Source organism: Borostomias antarcticus (assembly GCF_949987555.1).
Source record: "Borostomias antarcticus genome assembly, chromosome: 9".
Classification (NCBI taxonomy): domain Eukaryota; kingdom Metazoa; phylum Chordata; class Actinopteri; order Stomiiformes; family Stomiidae; genus Borostomias; species Borostomias antarcticus.
Genome location: NC_140242.1, coordinates 2,653,057 through 2,666,585, shown reverse-complemented (window position 1 = coordinate 2,666,585; position 13,529 = coordinate 2,653,057). Strand labels below are relative to the sequence as shown.

The window sequence follows — 13,529 nt, the reverse complement described above, 5'->3', positions numbered from 1 at the left end:
TCTCTCCTCCTCTTCTCTCCTCCTCCTCTCTCTTCCTCCTCTCTCTCCTCCTCTCCTTCTCTCTTCTTGGATTAATGAGTAGGTCTGCAGTTTTAGGCGTAAGTGTAGGAAGACAGAGTGCTTATGAAGAGCCAGCAAACACCAAGTTCATTGGCTACATGTTGTTTCTAAATGCTTCAGTTAATTCATAAAATGTTTTAACTCAATAGGCCCCTCTATTGAATTAATAGATATCAACCTCTCCCTGTTAACTGTCTGTGTCCCCACCCAGCTTAAACATGCTATAGTTCAACCTCTGCTGAAAAAAAACAAATCTTGACCCCTCCCTCCCCAAGAATTATAGGACAATATCCAAGCTGCTCCTCTTGTCCAAACTACTAGAACAAGTTGTAGCCAAGCAGCTTACAGCGGTTTTAGAAATGTCCAGCCTATACAACGTTTTTCAGTCAGGTTTCCGTAAACTGCATTCAACAGAAACAACACTAAGGACATGGTGATGACTGAGGGGGAGAATTATGTGTTGATTGTTTGATGATATTGAAGAATCAATGGCCTGAGAGGAAAGTAGTTTGCCAGAACTGAATTGTAGATCATATTCAACATTTATTTACTACAACAGCATACGGATCCGGGTCAGTCACAGAGAAACGCTTTGGCAGTCAACGTTCCCTAATCAGACAACATGGTGTTCAGTTTGACCCACCTTTATAGTCGGTGGTCTGTACCTACTGTATACATAGTTTCAGTCCAATGGCTAGAGTTCTCACCAGCTATGATTGTTATACACCAGTGGGCAGGGATGGGCAGTATTTCTATTACTTGTATTTGAAATACGTATTTCAATTACTTTGGAGTATTTTGTAATTTGTATTTGATAAGGCTGATAAAAAATCATATGTAATTTGTAACAAAATAGTTTAGAGTGGAGTCATTCTGTATTTAAAATACTCAAAATACTTTCTCCATCAATAAAAAAACAAAAATAATACATATTCTTATAATATTGGATGTAACAATAAATATTGTTTTAAGGCACATGTCCCTAGGCTTTTTTCCCCTTTTTTTCAGTTGAAAAAAGTTGAGCGCAGGGCTCCAAAGACTGTAGACAGTGAACAAGTTAACTAGCTAGCTATCTTACTGCTGTTTAACTACCTAGACCGTTGGTGGACAGTGAACCGCGCAGCTCTCAGACTTGACAGGCATTCTCACGTGGATGCAAATTGACCCACACTACCAGTGCCACACTGCTCACGACTTCAGATCTTCAAATTCAACGGATTGTCTGTCAAAGTAAATTATAATCTCAAACTAGTGATCGATGCTAATGCTGATGACGCTAGCATGCTGTCTAGGCTAGTGCGCAGCATACCCAGTGTTTAACAAAGCTAGCGATCCATGCTAACATGCTAATAACATGCTGTCTAGAACGACAGAGCTCCTCTCAGAAGTGACAAAAGAACAGTTGAAACATGCCCAACATGTTGGAATTCTATGTATGACAGTTTGAATCAGCTGGCCACTTTAAGAGACAAACTACCTGAAATGATGGAAAAACATCAGCTCCCCCCATTAATAAAAATATGTATACATAATCAATCAAGCTGTTGTCTATTAATAGCTTTGCTTAGTTACACTGACATTCTGTGACTGTTCTCCCTGTGTGTGGGGTTCACCAGAGCTGTGTGTATCATATAGCCCAAACCTGAATACTCTGATATACCAGGTTATTATTTTGATACATTTATTTAAGGGGTATTTGGTATTTTGTATCAAAATACATTTTGATGTATTTTTGCCCATCTCTGCCAGTGGGCAGTGTGCTTCTTACGGATGTGTACTTGATCTCCTCCAGACACCTGACCATGAGGCATGTACAGTCATAACCAACTGAGGCATGTACAGTATATGGTCAATTAAGGCATGTACAGTCTTGTGCTGAGAAGAGAGAGAAACCAAGAATCAATAAAACGTAGGTCTATATATATTTTTTTAAAGTAAAAACATTAAAAAATATAGAAATGCCAACCTATACAAACTTGATTCTGATTCTGAGTTGTAAAAAACAAGATTGAACTAATTTCTTCATGTGTTGGTTAAGGTCCAGGTTCTGATCAAATATAACTCAGAGATTTCTAGCAGCAGGTTTGACATTTCCTATTTAGTGTCCAAGGTATGGGCTAATATGCCCTGAAACTTAAGAAAAAAACTAGATTTCAGTTTTGTCTGTATTCAACTGTAGGAAACTGTGAAATCCAATCTTTGATAACTGCAAGGCAACAATGTAGAGTATCCAGGTTGTTGAGCTGATCATATTTAAATGAAGCGATCATGTTAAATAGGCTCAACTCATTGGTGGGTATTCTGCCTTGAAGTGGTTCTCATCATATCTAGCAGATAGAAGTTTCTTTGTCTCTGTGGGGTCGGTTTATGTTAGACAGTGTGACTCTGTCATGACATCCAATTGTACTGTTATTTTAAACCAGAGGAGAGCAACAGGTTTACCATCATTAATGATTGCCTGGATGCCATTAAGAGCTGGATGGACAATGTCCTGCAATTAAACACAGACCAGACTGAAGCGCTTATAATTCCTCCCGAACACTTAATCCCAAACATCAAACAGTGTATGGGGTCATTGAGCAGTTATGTTAAACTTCAATTAAGATATTTAGGTGTCGTTTTTGATGAATCCCGGTCTTTTAATAATCATGTTAGCCAGCTCACCTGTTCTTGTTTGTTCCAGAAACATTGCTAAGTTATGATCTGTTGAAATGGAGATGATTATTCATGCTTTTACTTCCTCCTGATTAGACTACTGTAATTACCTGTCTGAATAAATCTGCTTTGGACCGTCTGCAAACTGTCCAAAGTGCAACGGCATGGCTTTTAACCAGAGCCAAGAAGAGAATGTACATTTTAAACACTGGTGCTAACTTTTAGAGCCTTGCAAGGTCAAACACCCGTCTAAATCACAGATTTTCTTCTCCCTGACGTAACCAGTCAAGTTCTTACATTTTAACAACAACAACTCCTGGTCGTCCCTCCAACCCGTTTAAAACCCCGAGGTGACTGCTTTTCAGCCCACAGCCCCAAATCTGTGAAATGCCCTCCCCATAGCACTGCAATCCGTTGACTCCCATCATATTTTTTAAAAAGCAGCTTAAACCATTTTTATTCAGACAGGCTTTTAGTTAACCTGCAGTTACAGTCTGTCTGCTACATCTGTTTTATTCACCTTATTGGTTTAACCTTTAGGACTTGTCTCTTTACAGTGCACTGTATTCAACAGAAACTAATATGTTCTTATTATTATCATGATTATGGCTATGTTTCTCTGTTGGCTGTTTTTATCTATGCACTTGTTATTTCTATTCATTATGCATTGTATTACCTGTTTTTAATTGATATGTTCTCATTCTGCAAAGCACTTTGTGATTTTACCTGAAAGGTGCTGTACAAATAAACCTGACTTACGTTTCCCATTTCCCATTATCATTTACTTTCTTACTTTTCCTCCTCTCTCTGTTTTCTCTCCAGGTCCCTCTGTCCTGGCGCTGTTGACCACATACAGTTGGATAGAGCGCTCGCAGTCTCTCATCCAGCTGGTCTGCCCTAGGGCGCCATGGCAACGGCAACCCCAGGGCACCTCGACCACGTTCAGGAGAAAGTCAGGCTTGCGGCCGCCACAGGGAGGCGCAAGAGAGCAGAGGGAAAACCCAGGAAGAACTTCCCCTGCCAGCTGTGCGAGAAGGCCTTCAACAGTGTAGAAAAGCTGAAGGTACACTCGTACTCACACACAGGAGAGAGACCATACCAGTGTTCCCACCAAGACTGCACCAAGGCCTTCGTCTCCAAATACAAGCTGCTACGGTACAGACAAGCAGTCTTATTGAACAGGCTGTAGCATGTTGCTTCTCTTTATACACCTCTTATTATAAAATGTAGTGATCATTAGTACTGTCATTAATACATTGAACCCTACTTTTAAGAATACAAGGGTGTAAATGTCTTGAACAGCATGCCTACATAAGCACTGAGAGAATGATTTCTGAAATTCTAAGTTCTCATGGAATGTATCTGTGTTCAAAGGCATATGGCGACGCACTCGCCAGAGAAAACCCACAAGTGTACGTACTGTGAGAAAATGTTCCATCGTAAAGATCACTTAAAGAACCATCTGCACACTCATGACCCCAACAAGGAGGCGTTTGCGTGCCAGGAGTGTGGTAAGAGTTACAACACCAAGCTGGGCTACAAACGCCACCTAGCGCTTCACGCTGCCAACAGCGGAGACCTCACCTGCCAGGTGTGTTTGCAGCCGTTTGCCAGCACAGGTGTGCTCCTGGAACACCTGAAAACGCACGCAGGCAAGTCGTCCGGCGGGACCAAAGAGAAGAAGCAGCGGTGCGAGCACTGCGAGCGGCGCTTCTACACCCGCAAAGACGTCCGGCGCCACATGGTGGTGCACACCGGCCGCAAGGATTTCCTGTGCCAATACTGCGCCCAGCGCTTCGGCAGGAAGGATCACCTCACACGCCACGTAAAGAAGAGCCACGCTCGAGAGCTGCTGCGGGTGAAGACGGAGCCCAGTGACTCCCTGGAGCCCTTCGTCTGTGACTTGGCCGGGGGCATCAAGGGCGAGCTGCTGCCCGTTCTGCCCTCCAGGCAGCTGTATGGATGCCCTGTCCCCGCCCTGCCCCCCCTGGACACAGAGCACCTTCACAACCCTCCACACCCTTTCTCCCTGAAGTACCCACTGGGCTCCAACCTTACCTCATACACGCTGTCCATGCCAGAGAGGGACCAGCATCTGAAGGGAGACCTGGAGACGTACTTGATGGAGCTGCAGAGCACCATGCCCTCCTCCTCCTCCTCTGCCGACGTGCAGCTCTCTGCTTCCAAACTGCAGCTGGAGCCCCAGGTTGACCCCCAGGTGGACGGAGTGGACGGCACACCCCACGACGGTTCCCTGGCGGCGGCGGCCGGTGATTCGCTGGCCACATCATCATCTTTGCTTGACTTCTCGCAGCTCTTTAACTTCCTGCCGTTGAACGCTCCCCCGTACAGCCAGGCGGGAGCCCCCGGGGGTCTGGCAGCCCCCTACCCGACAGAGGAGGCCCTCTCTCTGGTCCAGTTGTCCCCACAGCCCCCGGATGCCCCAGAGGTGTCAGGGAGCCCCCTCCATGGCCTGTCTTCCTCCTTCACATCTAACCTGAGCACAACCACCACACTGCCACGATTCCACCAGGCCTTTCAGTAAGACAGCACTAGCCCTGGGCCAGGGGCAGCGTTCTGGAAATTGCCTTCCATTTCAATTCATGAGTTGGAATTTAAGTTTGAATTGAACACTGGTCTATAAGGTTTATTAGCCATTCAAATTTGAATAACAGGATATATAGATTCTAATTCAGTGCCTTAAAGAAATACAATCCATTTATTAAACATAAAAATGTGAACTGTTCCAGATTAATGAACCTATCACAGAATCAATTTTAATGTGCTTTCAAACAGACAATATAACATATATGATATAAATATATATCAAATAAAGCAATAAGGAACAGTCAGAGTTGCTATGTAGCCAAGGGCATGTGAGCGGAGGTCATTTGAACACCTTTACCTGTTCTATAATAATGGTATATCACACCCCGACATGCCTTATTGCTTTTTTTTATTGTTACCAAAACATGTCAGACCATTCTGAAGTTTCCATTATTAGGTCACTAGTTGTATAAGTGATTATACTGCACCCTATAGACTACCTAAGTTAAAAATTAAATTCTAATTCAAGAATTGAGTGGACCTTCAATAGCAAAGATAATCAGTTGACCCCAAAACCATCTTCAAAGTTTCTCTCTGCCAGTTAAAATTTTTTCATTGTCTTCTACTGCTGATTTGTCTCGACAAATCAGCATTTCTGTTCAACAAATATGTATGCACATACAGATAGTGACACAAGCTAGCAAGGTATTGCTGTTCTGTGCTGTCACAAGGACGTTTGCCGTTGCCATTCAAATCCACCACTACACAATTTATGCTGATGAAGATGGACTCCTCCCCTTTTAGATTATATATTAAAATATGGTTCATATAGATGAATTAATATAGAACTGAGGTTGCAGTGATGTTTCATACTAGATTCTCAAAACCCCTTGCCTTATAGATTAAACACAGTGTGCCGATTTTAAAATGTTTCATAAAGCACTTTGAACTTTGAGTGATGTTGAATGTCATCACATATAACGTTGATATGTCTCTTATCTGTTTGTGGTAGGATTTCAAGCAATGCAACCATACATATGTTCTGACGCATGGTTAGGTACTGATGAGCCTGGTGAAGGTTATGTAAATCCTGGATCCCTATCAAAACCAAAGGCAACCAATGATCAAGGAAGGAGCTGGGTAGAATGCTGTGATGTTTTAACAATGCTGCTGTCTCTCTCCCTGTTGGCCCATTGACATACACTGTTGTTCTTCACCAGGAGTTGTTTGTTTTTTAGATAAAGGGACAAGATACAGTATATATGTTTCTAGATATTGTAAAAGGTAAAACTCTACTCTGTTATCTTTACTGGTTGTAAACTGTTTTGTTCTCTCTGGCTACGGCTCTGTTCTCCCAGCAATCCAGATAGATTCAAATGGACCCTAACAGCAAAGTGATTACATCCATTTTGCTCAACAGGTGATTTTGTTGAGGAATCACCAACTGGTTTTGTCTTAGTCAGCCCTGAAGGATCTGTGAACATGAGCTTGTGAGAAGGGAAAGATCCAGCATGGAACCGGGCTATAGAAACACCACTGAAGCTCTTCCACCTTATCAAAGGTGCTACATAGAATATTTTCATTGCTTCCTATATCTATCTTAACAAATTAAGCAGGTTAAATCTTCTGAGTTGGTGAAGTGAGTGGGGTTAGGGTTAGTTTGTGATTGGCTAGGGTTACGGTTAGGGTTAATTTGTGATTGGTTAGCGTTAGGGGTAGTTTGTGATTGGTTAGGGTTAGTTTGTGATTGGTTAGCGTTAGGGTTAGTTTGTGATTGGTTATGGTTAGGGTTAGTTTGTGATTGGTTGATTGCATATTGAGTTTCCCTGGTCGGTACACACAGTGCATACTCTTCTTGATGCATACATAAAGGGGTCATTGGTTTTGTGTGGACCAGCCAGAAAAATTCTACATGCAATAGCATTGCCAATCACATGTGCTAAGGAAATACATTGACACATATTCACTCTACCAACCCTGCAGATTTCACCTGGGTAATTTGCTAAAATAGATACAGTACATTTGTTTGAAATATATCTATATTACATATAGTAGCACCTTTAAGAGCAGCAGGGCCAGTCCTAGTAACCTTCATCTAACAGGCCAGGTCAGTAAGCTGACAAGATGGGGGAACAAACCATGTCGTTAATGTTGCTGTTTGTTCATTTTCACATCAACAAACCATAGAATAGAGCTGATTAAGGGAAGAGGATTGTAGTACAACACATTCATTTTTGCTTTTTAATGGCAGACAAGAACGTTACTCAGACCGTTGTAAACATACAGTACTAATCTTCTACCCTTGCACCTTGTAGCTAGGAGTTAGTCTTGTAGCTAGGAGTTAGTCTTGTAGCTAGGAGTTAGTCTTGTAGCTAGGAGTTAGTCTTGTAGCTAAGAGTTAGTCTTGTTTGTCTCCAAAAAAGTGACGTGATAATAGTGAATGACCTTATCATCCTCCCAGCGTATGAAGAACAAACTTTTATTTACAATGGCAGCCTGGAAAGAAGCAGATGGTCTCTTGAGGGAGGGAGGGGCCAGGTGAGGGTATCAACAAAGCAAGATAGATAGATAGATATAGATATTCACTTAGTCAAACAGACATGAAAAAAGAGAATTCATCATTCAATGGTTGAATAATGACACTTTAAAATGTTCTTCCTCTGGGTCTGCTCCTGGAGCATGTTGAAGACTAGGGTCGGTCTGAGCAGCAGTTACACCTTGATGCTGTTAGATGACATGTTGCCTTCAGTAGATTACACTATAAGAAGATGTATAGAACCAGCAGTAGAAGAACCCCATGAGAAAAGGCTCCATACAGAACCCTAACCCTTTTCAGCTCCGTAAGGTGCTTTTTGGAACCTGAAATGCTTCTTTCTGGCCTGAAAATGGTTCAGTATAGAACCTTACCGACTTGAAAAGGGTTACAGTATATATGGAACCACCAGCACAAGGCCAGAGTTAAGTTGAAAATGTCTTAACAGGGAGGGAACGTGAATAGTCTGGCAGGATATGACGGCGTTACTCAACAGGCAGCTGTACACCTCAGAGGGCTAAACCCAGATCTGATTCTAAACACTACCTTAACAGCAGTTTAAACCCAGATCTGATTCTAAACACTATCTTAACAGCAGTTTAAACCCAGATCTGATTCTAACCTTAACAGCAGTTCTCCCTTCATGTATTTAAATGATTTTAATTGGATTGGATTTTTTTTTTCTTTTTAAATAATTCTATATCCTTATAAGCAGTCGAATAGTGCACACTCATTCAGGAGTGAAAAATTAATCACTATAGATACAGTAGTTATAGCAGAGACTGTAGAGGAGGAGACCCCCCCATACACACACACACACACACACACACACACACACACACACACACACACACACACACACACAATCCGTTGCATCTACTGTGATGGGTTACTCATGTCTAAAGGCAGTCAATTCAACCTACGCTGTTGCCTTAAAACCACTGTCAGTGTCGACTGAACCATAAATGCATAGAGGAACAAAATTGTTACTCTGTGACAGTTTATCACATGACATATTAAAAAAGCATGAATTGACCTTAACACATCCTTAGATATCTTTCAATAACTTTATTCATATTAGATATATTGCTGACTGTGGCTACCTGGCTGCTAAACACTGCCACTTGTGACAGATATCTATTAAGGGCTGTAAATGTTGAAAACAATAATAGATGTTGATGGTAAAAGAATGCGATGCCTGTATCAGTACCAGTACTGAGGTTAGACTTCTGTCAGAAGGATGTTTTTTTGTGTTACTGCAGTTTTCATTTCTCCCAGCAAGTACAAAAGGAAAGGCTACTGTTGAAAACGTCTCAACTAGTACAATTCACACTGAATTCATCCTCTGGAAAAATAATCATTCCCAGGAGTCTTTCTGTAGATGCTGTACATGAGGAGGGGTGGGATGAGATTACAGGTTCTAATCTAGATGATAGTACATGACTGAGGGAACTGGCTAGAGAGGAAAGAAGACGCCCAGACTAACCCCCAGGACTAACCCTACCAGGACTAGTTAATCTGGACCAGGACTAGTTAATCTTGACCAGGACTAGTTAATCTTGACCAGGACTAGTTAATCTTGACCAGGACTAGTTAATCTTGACCAGGACTAGGGCAAAGTCATCTGTTCCGTGACCTGAGGTTATCTAAAGAAGAAGACAGTGTAATAATAATAAGATAATGTGGTGTCATTGTAATGGGGAGATGAATATGTTTTAAAGCAATATGTTAAAAGTGTTCTATTGTTGTACCTTGAAGGTTTGTGGTTTTACATTAGATGTTTGGTAGCCGCTATATAGGGCAAATTTGTTTTTAAAAATCAGAGCACTTTTTAGTAAATTGTATGCCTTTGTTTCCTCCAACATGTTTGTGTTGTTAAAAATATCTTTATTACAGAAAGTATACAGATGACATATTTAGCTCCTTGGAGAAAGTTAACATGTAAATACAATATCAAAGGTTTTATTTTTACAGGTACAGTTTTTACAGTGTTCTACTATCAAAATGTCATTTTGCTTTACTTGCACAATGTTCTGCGTCTCTCATTGAGGTTCAATCTGTATGATAATGACAATAGCATCATTAGACAATAGAAAATAACTCTATATTACAGAGGGCAGCTTGACTCTTTGAAACCCTGACAAACACAGACCCAATACACTACTGTGTTATAGCACAGCCAAACACATAACCAATACACTACTGTGTTATAGCACAGCCAAACACATAACCAATACACTACTGTGTTATAGCACAGCCAAACACATAACCAATACACTACTCTGTTATAGCACAGCCAAACACATAACCAATACACTACTCTGTTATAGCACAGCCAAACACATAACCAATACACTACTGTGTTATAGCACAGCCAAACACATAACCAATACACTGCTGTGTTATAGCACAGCCAAACACATAACCAATACACTGCTGTGTTATAGCACAGCCAAACAGACCCAATACACTGCTGTGTTATAGCACAGCCAAACAGACCCATACACTGCTGTGTTATAGCACAGCCAAACACAGACCCAATACACTGCTGTGTTATAGCACAGCCAAACAGACCCAATACACTGCTGTGTTATAGTACAGCCAAACACAGATAGCACAGCCAAACACAGACCCAATACACTATTGTTATAGCACAGCCAAACACAGACCCAATACACTATTGTTATAGCACAGCCAAACAGACCCAATACACTGCTGTGCTGGTGGTATTGCAGAATCAACCTTTAGGCAAAAAATATCTAGTGCAGCATTTTGCAACAACTTTTATGTTAACTCCAGAGTAAGGGTCCTGGTGGCTTTATATTTCTTTGAACCTCAACATTTCGCATTGTTAATGGTTTCACAAAGCCCCAGAAACACGTACTACAACAGCTCTCCCTATTGAGTGGGTTGTACCTGGGAAACGATTCTTCATTGAGAGACACAGTATTCATGTCAACCTTCATTATAAGCTTCAGTGGTACCAGTGAACCATGTTGAATGTGTATGTTAGAAACACTGCAATATTGCAACTTTTTGGTAATGGATCAAGCTGCTAGCGGATACTTTTAAAGCTCCTAAAGGTGCTACAGACCTCTCTTGTAGTTTTTGTTTTTTACAAAAATATCAAATTGAGCTGAACAGTCTCCATTGTGTGTTTGGGCTGAACAGTCGGCATGTGTGCTGAGTTCTAGAGCTAGATGTGTGCCAGGGTTTATCACATGCTTTCTTTTTTTACTGTGACGTGTGGTCTTTCATGGACTTGCTTATACATGATCACCCTTTGCTGGCGTGTGGTGGAGGGGAGGACCGTCAGGGTAATCGTTGATGACCAGGTTTTGGGAGAGAGGGTTCGTTAGCTCATCACTCAACAGTGACTGATTACCTTTATGAGGAGGAAGACTAGTAGGAGAGGACATCTCTGAAAGGACTAGGACTTTAGAGAAGGATCTGTTCAGAGGGAAACTGCATTCCAGCCATGTTGGTTTGTTTAGTGCATTTCAACAATGCCATCCTGTAATGAGACTTGTGTTGCTAAACCTGTATATTTTACTTATTCTACAAACTACTGTTGTATTTGTATAAATATAGGCAAATAATTCATATATATATTTGTGTAAAATAGAAATTAACGCAGCTTATATCTTTTCTTTTTGTTAACATTGACACCATCCAAAGAGACAGAGTATTTATGGTGTGGCAGAGTAACCGACCGTGCTGCTATGAGACGAGCTGCAGTCTTCAACTCCAGTGTTATTACACAATGTAATTCAAGTTTAATAAACAGAAAAAGTACAATTCATAGATGTGTGTGTGTGTGTGTTTGTGTGTGTGTTTGTGTGTGTGTGTGTGTGTGTATGTGTGTACATGTGCATGTGTGTGTGCTGGTTCAGGACTGTGTATGTCACCAGGAGCAGAATAGACAAGATTGATAAACAAGGAGAATAGAAAAAAAGTTGGTTAATATACAATTATAAGAGTTTGCAAATTGCTTTACTTATTACTTTACTTTTTTTTTTTTTCAAGCCTTTACAAGACTTTGTCCAGTGCCCCTGTTAGTATAAGACAAATTACAGTGAATGAAACAGGTAAACGTCCGTAGTGGTACGTCTGGTTGCAGGTACTGTGGACCTTGTAGGTGACCCCCCATTAAAGTTAATCTCATCTCATCTTAAACAATTTGGCACTCCTCTGCTTCTTCAGATTTGATGTGTAAAGGTAGAAAAAAATGTTTGAGGTATCATTTGAAGGTATTAATGATATTGTTAATTGAGTGTTAAAGGAGTAGTAAAGGGAAAATGCATGTTTAGCCCTGTTTTAAGGTTATACCATATACAATGGTTCAGATCAAAAAGTTGACAAAACTATCACTTTTGAGAAAGTCTTGCTTTACCACCGTTTAGGTCATACAATGGATGTGGGTGGGCACCTTGAAAAATAATTCAAAAACATGTTAAACTCTCGATTTCAAAGACAAGAAGCTCACCGAGGGGGTAATTGGTGTCCGTTGATGTTCTGACATCAAATTCGCCGCAAAGTATAAATCCTGTAGGGTAATCAGACTTTCTCAAAAGTGCTGGTTTTGTCAACTTTTTGATCTGAAGCATTGTATATGATCATAAGTAACCTTAAAACAGGGCTAAACATGATTTTTCCCTTTACTACCCCTTTAAGTATTCTGCTTGATTTGAATTTCAGAAAAGATTTCTGTTTATTCAGTATAAAAATAGCCCTCCGCTGATGTCTTCATATGTACTTGCTGACTCAGCTCAAATCCAACAAACCTCTGTCTCCAGCATGAAGCGGACCCTGTAGGAGGCTGACCTTCGGCAGGTGAGTTGCTCAGGACCAAGGAAGTGCAGTGTGGACTTCGGCCCGTTACAAACACGGGCACTAGGACCCAGTGAGGGGAGACTGTGGCTCAAGAGGTAGAGCGGGTCGCCCAATGACCACAGGGTCGACAGTTCGAATCCGGGTCGACAGTTCGAATTCCGTAATGGGTGAATGAGAAACCATTGTTACGAGCTTTGTTTAAAAGTGCTATAAGTGCAGTCCATTTACCATTTGACCCAGAGCAGTTGTCGATAGATAGATAGATAGATAGATAGATAGATAGATAGATAGATAGATAGAAGGTAACGGTAGTTAAGATAGCAAAAACAGTGTTTATATATGTATTTGCTATACTGTGGAGAAACCTGGGTAACGGACATGATATAAATATTAACTTAGTATGGATGTGTATTTTCATGAATAGGCTAATAGCGAATTGCATGCTTATGCTAAGCTAACAAAGCTAAACAGCTGTCTGTGAGGGCTGGCATAATGTGAATACTGCTGTGTAACTCGCAATGCATACTGGGAACTGGAGTCCTAATGTTCGAACACAGTATGCATATAATTGGGACATACCACTTTGTCATAACATTGCACCATGAAATTTGCTCACATTCATCACAGTCCATAAAGCGACATTCGTTCACAGCTGTCATGACTGCTCTGAAAATCGCAGTTTAGACAATATTATAGAGGCTTAAAAGAGCATAATGATGATGATGATGATTATTATAATAATAATAATAATAATAATAACAATAATAGGCTAATAAAAATATGCTTTACATGAATGTGTGCTATTTGTGCGGTCTACGTGTGTGTTCATAGGCTATGGAAGAGGTTGGTAAAAAAAGAAAAATCTTACATGCTTAAGAACTTAATAAATTATGATGCTAGC

At 40.9% G+C, this 13,529-nt stretch overlaps 1 protein-coding gene across 1 annotated transcript; it reads left to right on the top strand.

The window, feature by feature from the left end:
* Positions 1 to 3,622: 3,622 nt before the first annotated feature.
* plag1 (pleiomorphic adenoma gene 1) lies at positions 3,623 to 5,260 on the top strand (the record flags this gene model as incomplete). The annotated part of the gene is made up of 2 exons (XM_084443597.1): positions 3,623 to 3,870; positions 4,090 to 5,260. 2 exons carry the CDS (start codon positions 3,623 to 3,625, stop codon positions 5,258 to 5,260), a joined length of 1,419 nt encoding a protein of 472 aa, XP_084299723.1.
* Positions 5,261 to 13,529: the final 8,269 nt, after the last annotated feature.